Genomic DNA, 10,412 nt, shown 5'->3' on the forward strand with positions numbered 1-10,412 from the left:
TCTTTCTTTCTTTCTTTCTTTCTTTCTTTCTTTCTTTCTTTCTTTCTTTCTTTCTTTCTTTCTTTTTCTTTCCCTCCCTCCCTCTCTCCTTTCCTTCCTTCTTTCCTTTCTAGCTTCCTTCTTTCTTTCCTCTCTTCCTTCCTTCCTTCCAAAATTATGATTTCTAGGTAGTTACATGTCTAATACTGAAATGGCTACTCAATACTGGGCCTTCCAGTTTCCACTTTCCCCCCTCCCACAGCCCCCCCATTGCCAAAAGTCAAGGAAAAATCTTTATTCTATTCATTGCAAAATAAAGAGGTCATCAATACAGAAGGATCTCTTCTCACCATGGCACCCTGCAATGAAGGGTCTATTAGGGCATTGATATCTATGCTTATCCCTTAGGGGAAGCCCCTAAATTGATGCTTGGTTAAAGGACTTTATGCCTCTCTAGATATTTCCAGATCAAGGGGAATACTTTATCAGAAGCACTCATTGAAAATAGCAGCCTTTTCCCTGTATATAAAGAAGGGAAAGTGTTATAGATTTAAATTTTGCTAAAAACCAATTAACTCAGAAGCTGTCACAGGAGCAGTCTCTAGATGATCTTAACCTGCAAAGCTGATGGTAGTTATATGTCAATGCCAAGCAAAGGAAAGGAAAAGAAAAATTCATATAATACAGATCCAGTAAATACCCAAGAGATAGGAAGGAAGGAAGGGCAAAATTGGAAAAAAAAAAAAGACCGAAAGGAAAGCTTAAGGAAAGACCAGAGAGTTGCATGATACAGTAGAAAAATCAATGTAGGGATTGTTTCCTTCTCCGTATTTGTATTCCAAGTGCCTAAAACAGTGCCTAGCACTCCTTAGACATTTATTTAATGCTTATTGGTTACTGGATTGACTTAGGTTCAAATCTCATCTCTGATACTTACAACCTGTATAATCTTTGGAAATGTCACTTTGTCAGACATCATTGTCTTCATATATAAAGTGAAGAGGTTTGATGAAATAATTACAACTTGCATTTTCATAGCACTTTAGTGATTTATAGACATTTATAGACAAAATTATTTATAGACATCATTGTATTTGATCTTCACAACAACCCTGTAAGTTAAGTGCTATTGTTATCCCCATTGGGAGACAGAGAATCTGGGTTCCAATCTCATCTCTGTCACAAGACTAGAAGTAAGGAAATAGGTTCAAATTGTGACTTTGATGCTTGCTAATCATGTGTCCTTTATCAAGTCACTTCAGCTATCAGGGCCTCAGTTTCCTCATCTATAAAATGGGAGAGTTAGTCATCATCCACTCATAGACCCCAGGTTAAGAAATCCTGCCCTGGACACATAGATATTAAACGATTTATCCAAGCTTACATGGCTACTCATGGGCAGCTAGGTGGTGCAGCAGATAGAGTACTGGGCCTTGAATCAGGAAAACTCATATTTTTGAGTTCAAATCTAGCCTGAGATACTAACTAGCTATGTGTCCAAAAATTGTAGGATTTTTGACAATTATTTTCATTTCTACCAAAGAGATATTTTTGGGCATGTGGGACAAACCACACAAGCTCTAATGCCTGTCTTATGTCAGAAAACTCCAGAGGAATTTATTTAAATCTAGTATTTGCAAGAAATGGAAGAGATGTCACAGATTCCTTTAGGAAATCACTAGAAATGCACGTAGGTGCCCCTAAACCCAGCATGGACTACAAAAGTCCTGTAAGTATTAATGTAATAAGACTAGAAAGATTCAGGATTCCTGCTGAACCCAATAGACAGCTGGGGCAGAGAACTGTGAAGAGAAAAATAAAATCTTGTATTTTCTCATAGAAAATGGTGTTGATCTTGAGGCAATATTGGTGTAATCATGATCCATTCCAAGGGTCTTGTACTAGATACTTAGTAGGAGATCCAGACCCCAGTGCTTCAATCAAGTTATTAAGCTGACCTCAGGGAATTTACACTCTGGTTAAATCACATTTGATATATGAAGGAATTATTTAAGGCCTTCCAGAACCACAGGATGTTGTGAGAGACCAGAAACAGGAATGTGAATAAGGAGTTGCATTTGCTTCCAGATCAGGAGAATGTAATGTTTCTAGAAGGAAGCATCTCCTTTCTATGGAGAAGAATAATGTGCACAGAATGTTTTTTGTATTGGACAGAATAAATTAAATAGAATAATTGACTTGAGTTCAAATCTAGCCTCAGACACTTACTAGTTGTGTGACCCTGGACAAGTCATTTAGCCCCAATTGCCTGCCCCCCCCCCAAAAAAAAACAAAAAGGAAAAAGACCTTGGTTGGATATAACCTACAGAGAAAAATTTCTGAGCACAGGATTTACTTTTTATTAAGATAGTCAATTAGAATCTGGAAAAGAATCAGATTTTTACCTATTTAAATTTAATGAATTGAGGCAGTGATTCATAGCAATTAAGAAACTGACCTTTCAGTCAGGACTATCTGGGTTCAAGTCTTGCCTTTGATATATATTGGTTTTCTGCCCATAAGCAAGTCACTTAATATCCCAAGGATACCGCTCAGTTGCAAAGTGAGTGTCATTTATTTTGAGAAAAAGAGTTGCCTTGCAGGGACTTCCCTATACTAATAAAAGCACAGGTCTGTTCCAAAGAAAAGAAAAAGGGGAAAGAATTATAGCATCATCCTTAGCTAAAATTGTAAGCCAAGCTTTTTAGAAAGAAAGGGATAGGGAGAGAGAGCAGAAGAGAGAAAAAGAGTTTTATTTACATCCAACATCCTTCCTTGCTTTCCATCACCTTTAACTGGAGCAAATTGATTGGCATTGCTTCTCAAGGCAATTTATTATTAAATTTTAAGGATTCTTCATTCAGAGGAACAGAGAATGGCTCTGGAAGCATGTTGTACTTAATATAGTAATAAAGACTTTTGGAAGCAACAGTATTTCCAAAATGCATATTATTCTATGCCTTTGAAGAGGTAGAATTGAGCCAGTGGAATATATGTTGTACTGATCCCTTCTTAGTGAATGGGAAAGAGTCATTTTATTGTATATGGTAAGTTAGTCTGCAGCAATCAAGTATCTGAGACCCTGGGACCATGATGGGTTGGCCAAGTAGGTTTTTCTTTCAATGCTTCTAGTCCTAGGGTGAACATTTTGAGTAGACCTTGGTCAAATGAATAAAGTGGGGTAACTGATGCAAAGTCCCATGTCTGATAAAGATGAGGATGCCACAGATAAGATAATAATATCTTACCTTGTAATCTCTTGCTTTTAACTTCTTCACTTTTTTAAACTTATTTCACTTTTGTCATCACTTTGATCCTTGCAATAACCCTTGAAGCAAGTAAACATATTTTTAAATTCCTATTTGACAAATGAGGAAACTGAGGCATAGAGAGACCATACCAATAATGGTAGAGTTGGGACTGGTGTCAAGTTCTTCTGACTTTCCGGCTCAGTCCATTTTGACTAGACCATACTTCCTCTCTAAAACATACAGACGGTTCCATACCCATTTCTTTGACTATGCCATTGAGTCATGTTCTCGCTATGCCTGAGTATTCCTCTGTATCGTCCAGTCCTTTCTTAGTTTTTTTTGCTACTGTATTTGCACAAATGGCATTTATACAATGTGTCGTAGACCAGATTAATCCTCTCTGGCTTTAAGAGATATTATACCAGCAGCATAATGTGCGGGATAAAGGGCTCACATTAGAGTCAGAAGGACCTAGGTCCAAGTCCTGCTTCTAACCCATATTGATATTGTAACTAAGGCCAAGTTACTTAATTTCTAAGTATCCTAGGCAACTCTCTAAGGTAGGAATTCTTAATATTTTTTTAATGGGTCATGGCCTATTATGGTAGTTTGGTGAAGCCTACAGATGCCTTCTCAGAATAGTGATTTTAAATGCCTAAAAGAAAATTTATGGGATTACAAAGGAAAACAATAATATTGAAACATATTTATTAAAATGTCAAAAAGGAAAATAAAAGCAGTTCACAAACCCCAGGTTTTGAACCCCTGCTCTAAGACTAAAACTGCAGATAGTTACTAATCTACATTGATGGAGGAAAATTCTACCCTCAGAACTCCCTAGACCAATGAAATTGAAGGTTGGTATTAAAATCTTGCCTGGAACGCACTTTCTCCTCATTACCCTGTTAGAATCCTTTGCTTCCTTCAGGACTAATGTGCTTTCTAGTCCCTGAAGCCTTCCCTGATCCCTCTAGCTCAAAGTATTCTCTCTGTCCTTAAGGTTTCCAGGTTCACTTTATTCAAATTTCTCTTTTCTTTTCGTTACACTTTATGTATTATGTGTGTACATGTTTTCTCTACCCTTCCCCAAAGCCCCTTTCTCCTTATAGAAAGCTGTAAGTTCTGAAAGGACAGGAAGGACCAACTGGAAGGACCAGTCTTTGAACCCTCATGGCATAGCACATTGCAAATAATCATAGTTTTAATACTTACATTTATAATAATACTTTAAGGTCCACAAAACCTTAAAATAGCCCTGTGATAGAGGTATTAGAAACTGAATAGATGTTGGTTAAATTGAATTTCATTCCTTTTATTTTTATAGCAACTCAACCAATGAGGGGACCAATGTAAAGAAATGCTGCAAGGGCTTCTGTATTGACATCCTGAAGAAGCTGTCTCGGAATGTGAAGTTCACCTATGACCTCTACCTGGTGACCAATGGGAAGCATGGGAAGAAAGTCAATAATGTGTGGAATGGAATGATTGGGGAAGTAAGTGAGGTTAGGTAAAAGCTCCTGTAAGGGAAGGTTTGGGATTTGAAATTCAAGACAATGAAAAATAAGCAGTGAGATGCTTTTCTTTTTCTTGCCCTGGCTCCAGGTGGTGTACCATCGAGCAGTCATGGCCGTGGGGTCTCTAACAATTAACGAGGAACGCTCAGAGGTGGTGGACTTTTCTGTTCCATTTGTGGAGACAGGAATCAGTGTCATGGTTTCCCGAAGTAATGGCACAGTATCTCCTTCTGCCTTTTTAGGTATGGACCCTGCTTTTTAAAATAATGCTTTGGGACTGTGATTGACCATCAGAAGAGAATCCTTGATAGGTTGCTTTGATTTTTAGGGATTGGGGGCTATTGACTGTTCTCTCAGGCCATAGATGTCTGTGATCATGTCTGTAGAGCAAAAATAGAAGCAGCTTTTATGGTGTCTGGATAATAACAATACTTCGTATTACTCCAGTTACCTGATAATGACCATCTTTTTTCACTCCTTCCTCTAGTGGATAAGAGATACAATTACACATTCAGACAATGACCTTGTGAGTTTATGGTAAAGTACAGTATTGCTTTGTAGAAGCATTACAGAAGAGATCATCTCCCCCCCCAATCCATTTGCAGCAACCAATAATTTACTCTTATGTCCTTGCATCCCTACTTCACATTTACTAGTATGATAGAAATTATTTCTTTCTCATGCAGGATAGATCACAAAAGGATAATATAGTTCCTTGTACTGTCCATGTGTTCCTTGCTTTTACCAAGAGGTATACTTTAAAAAATGTGTAAATTGAGCTATAATTTAAATATGTAGAAGAACCAGATATTTTAAGTTTTGTGCTCTTATAAAGGAAAGGATTGTTTTATAATATGAATTATCATCTTCCCCTTTTTTGTTTCATGAGTTTAAAGGTTTTTCTTTTTTTTAGGTGGGGGTGGTGTGAAAGCAAGGCATGTCTATGCTTTCTATTCCCTTATTTTCTAGGCATTGGGTCTGTGAGCCCAAGCTAATGTTTTCATCTGCAATAGCCAAAGCCATATAAGTCATAGCTGATCATTTTTTTGTTATGAGGTCAAAGAAAATGTTGTTATTTTAGCATGATGTTATCTTAAATGGTTTGCTAAGTGGAACTAGCCTAAGAGCAGTCTGAGGGAACTTTAAGGCCATGTTTCATTCTCAAGACCTTGAGATGAGACAGAATGGACTGTTCCTCCTAATTGCCTGCCTTCAAAAAAAGAGTAGAATCTTTCTTTGAGTTACTAAATGAAGACTATCAATGTAATGTTTCCAGTCTTTTGGCTGGAAACAAAGACATGAAATAGTCAAATTAAGCTCAAAGAGATAATAAAGATGTTGGGCAACCATTCAAGATTTACTAGAATCATGATTTTTTGCACATGTTTGAGTTTGGGGAATATTGAGGGAAAAGGACTGTTAGTTTCCTGCAGTTCACTAACATTAGGCAAAGTGTTTTTTGCTCAACAACCTTGGGTAAATCTGGAAAGAACCATAGAATCACCATGCTAATAATAGTAATAATAATGATAAAAACAATAAACTTATGTATAAAATATTTAGTGATTTAAGGTTTATAAGTTTCTTTATCTATGTATTGTATATTCCGTATTTACAAATATAGCCTTTTTCAGGGCTGCTAATCCACTTTTGGTATCCACCTGGCACTCAACTCTCACCTATGCATCTAAGAAGCTGTAGCATGTGTAGCAGCCACACCCTGGTAAATTCTCTTGGCAGACAGGCTAAACCAGGTTGAGGGCAACCAATGGGGCTCAAACTTATTTGTGAGTTAGGGGGATGTTTATCCCAAATATGTAAAGACTTCTCCCAGTTGAACTGGTGGATGAGAACAATATGTTCCAATGACCATGAAGGCAGTTGAAGCAGGCTCTGTGGTGCACTTAGAGCTTGGTCAGGCATTGAAGACATCAAAGTTATCCGCTGCATACTGGATCATTGCCAATTGTTTTGACTTTTGTCTGGACGTAGATGACTGGAAGAGAGAGTGAGGTTGACAATTGTGTGTATCTCTGCCTCACTTAAATCCAATTCACCCACAAATGAAGACATCGCCCTTTCATGTGATCAGCTCTCTTCAAAAATGAAAGACAAAAAACAACATTATGTATTATCTTTGATCTTAATAGACACAATGTAGTTATTATTATTCTCATTTTACAAATGAGAAAACTGAGGCAGATAAAAGTTAGGCGACTTGCCCTGGAACACACAGCTCCTAAGCATCTGAGGGAGGGTTCAAAGCCAGGTCTTTCTTATCCAAAATTCCACTTAGAGGTCAGCTATTGCAAATCTCCTTATTTAATTGATGAGGGAACTGATGCCCATTGAAGTTAATTGCTCAGAATCACATATGTAGTAAATAACAAGGCTGGGATTCAAACCCAAATGTGTGATTCCAAACACAGTCCACTTTCCATTGCACAACATTGCCTCTCTTCAAACACTTCAATTTTCTTCCTTCCCTTATACAGAGCATTAGCTTTAGGCAAGGCATAATCTGCTTCCTTTTCTTGAGTGAAATGTTGACTAGCAGAATTACAAGTGTGACTCTCCTCATGGAAACCAAAGGAATTACTGTTTTCATTTTCAGTAATCTATTAAGCTTTTGAAATCTATTCCAGTTACTGGATTTTGCTCAATATTCATTATTCCAGTGGTGTAATCTCTCTCTGTGGAAGACAGACCTTGAGAAGTGCCCAGTCACTCATGGTGTTTCTTTCTCCTGAATTTTAAAGTGGAAAAAAGATTTCTCTGTTTTAAATGAGAGGCCTTTCTTCTTCTATGAAAATAGAAAAATATTGAAAACAAGTCCCCAGACCAAGCCATTGTGGAATCAATAGTGAAAGGAGGGTTCTTTTATTGTTTTGTTTTTTTAATGATTCCTATCAATTATTCTCAGTTTTCATTAGGCCTTTGGAAGGAATTCAAGAAGGTGGGCCAGGGTCTGAGAAGTCCAAATGGGACATGCAGATAAATAAGCACTATCTATAGATTCATTGGATTATCAGATCATAGAATATTAAGATCATAGATCTACAGATGGAAAGGGGGACTGTGGCTATCTAGTTCAACACTCATTTTGAGGATAGGAAAAGTGAGAAAGATTAAGTGACTTGGCTGAGGTCAGAGAGGTAATAAGCCTCAGAGAGAGCATTTAGATGTAGGTCCTCTGATCCGTCTTGCTGAATTGTCCACTGTTTTTCTTCTATTCTCATAGCCAACAAGATACTACTTTTCAGTCTTTGCTTATTGAAATTCACTTTCCTCAAGTGAGAAGTGAAATAAATCTCAGCTGGCTTTTCTCATAAAAAAAGAATCAACAGTTTTGAACCTTGGCCCAACCTTCTTGCCCTGTTTATTAACTTTCCAGGAATGGTAACACATTACCATCAGAATGATGACCAAAATTCTGGCTTTGGACATTTGATTAAATTTATCAAAAACATACTTTTTACACTTTTCTTTTGTATCTTAAAAATACCTAGAAGGATGTTTCCCTTCAGGCTTTTTTACCCAACGTACCTAATATTATTTTTCTGGTCAGTAAATCGCACCCTTCTTCTACTTGCTATGTACCACCCTTATTAAGGATCATTATCTCCAGGTTTTGAATCTTGTAATGAAATGTGTCAGACTGTATTTTCCCATTCACTGGTGCAGTCATCTGGAAGAGCTGAATCATTCAGAATCTGATTACATTTTTCCTCATTATTTTCTCTGTTTTCCTACCCATTCCTACTTAAAAAAAGAAAAAAAAAACCTTTTACCAGTTCACTTCCTAAACCTTCACAAATAAAGTCACTCAGTTCACTAGAAAAGTTTAACCAAAGCTTCTCAAAATACTGGATTGGTGTCTCTGGTGACATTTCCAATTTTTTAAAAAAAGTTCCAAAAGTTTTGTCCCCAGGTTTCAGTAATAATGAGTCAAAGTATCTACCAGGGTCTGAATATCTTTCTCATATTAGGAGAGTTGAGGTGTGACCACACTTCTGGACCAGTAGAGAGCCATTTCAGGTCTCTCATCAGTAATCCTTTCAGTGTTCTTTCTGGGCTGTGACTATTTTCTCCCATCAGCAAGTGGGACAAGGCAGATGATTTTTTAAACCATTTTCTTAACATATTTCTTTTGTTCTGCAAGACAGCCATTGCTCCTAGCTTGTGGTGTCATAACTTTATTCAAATCTCTTTAGCTTTCTTTTGCCTTCTATCGGTCACTCATAATTCAAGGGTCAAATCCCATCACTTAACAAATGAATAATTTTAGCTGAGAGATGTTTCTAGGTCAGCAATTGGGGATTTAGGCTGAGTCTTCAACCTGCGGAAGAGATACAGGAGTGGCATGTGTAATAGGGATACTGAGGTAGGGCAACCCTATGGATAACAACAAATAGGGAAGAAGAAAGAGGAATTCAGGATTTAGAGCAGATCGATCTCCTCTTTTCTTTTGTCTGATGCAAGATTATAGATAAACCACTGAAATGGGGGGAAGTAGGTGAGAGAAGGATATTCTTTCCTATAGGTCTATAAAGAATATATTGTTTTACCCTGTCAAGGACATCTGGGGAGAATAGGACTACAAGAAAAGGTTTTGTTTATTTGTTTGGTTTTCTTTTTCACCTGGAGACATTCTAGTCCTTTTGGGACCCAGGAATACACAACTAACTGAATGAATTCTGACTTTACTGTGTCCCAGGAGCATTTCTGTGCCTCAAAGCTCTATCATGTCACTCTGGTGCCTGACTTGGAGATTTACCTCCATTTCTCCAGTCTAAAATTCAAAGCATTTTTTAAACTTCTAATTATGCTTTTATTTCTTCTTGCCTAATCCTTCTCCTGACCAAATTGTTATAGTTTCAGGAATATAATATTGTTTATTGCTCAAGCTAACTGCATTGCTCTCTGCTGCCCTTTTCACTCATTAGCCTTAACGAAGACAAATTTCAGTTGCAGCCTCATAGGACTCATGGAGATTTTCCTTTGTTACTTGAAGTTTTCTTACCTGTTAGTCTAGCTCTGTTTTCCCACTCATGCAGAAAGCCTACTCTAGTGTCATTCCTCCTTGGGACCTCAAACCAACCAGCCAATGCCCTTTGAAATACTTTGGGCTTCTTATTAACTTATTGCATATTGTGTACAGTAAACTGGGATTGGGAATAACCTTTAGTTATATGTGGTTTTCATTGAGTTTCATGAAATGTTAACCTGGTAGCAGACTGTAAGAATACATTTTTCTTTATGATGCTATGGGTATGATCAAAACAAAAAGGAAAAGATCCAAGATAATTAGAGATTTGACTGTTCCTCCTCTTCACCTTCCCCTACCTTTTCTTTTTCTCCTTTTCCAACAGAAAATATTTGCTTGTGATGGTTGCTTTTTTGATCAATTAATCAACCAATAAGCAATAACAACCTACTGTCTTAGACATTAGTCTCTGGAGGTATAAATATAATGAATGAAACAATGCTTGCTGGTGAGGAACTTTGAATGAGAAGAAACACCAAGGACACATGCACATATATTACACATTTATGTATTTTATGTATATACATATTATGTATGCATATATACATACATATACTCACACACATATATATGGGGAGGGAGAGAGAGAGAGAGAGAGAGAGAGAGAGAGAGAGAGAGAGA

General features: G+C 37.2%; 1 protein-coding gene across 1 annotated transcript in view; it reads left to right on the forward strand.

The window, feature by feature from the left end:
• GRIN2A (glutamate ionotropic receptor NMDA type subunit 2A) overlaps nucleotides 1–10,412 on the forward strand; it is a 466,205-nt gene that overhangs the window by 373,660 nt on the left and 82,133 nt on the right. The window contains exons 5-6 of the mRNA XM_027839475.1: nucleotides 4,555–4,723; nucleotides 4,833–4,986. Of these exons, the coding sequence (XP_027695276.1) occupies nucleotides 4,555–4,723; nucleotides 4,833–4,986 (323 nt within the window). The remainder of the gene's footprint in view (nucleotides 1–4,554; nucleotides 4,724–4,832; nucleotides 4,987–10,412) is intronic.

The sequence above is a fragment of the Vombatus ursinus genome, unplaced genomic scaffold (assembly GCF_900497805.2).
Source record: "Vombatus ursinus unplaced genomic scaffold, bare-nosed wombat genome assembly UNPS02014832.1, whole genome shotgun sequence".
NCBI lineage: Eukaryota > Metazoa > Chordata > Mammalia > Diprotodontia > Vombatidae > Vombatus > Vombatus ursinus.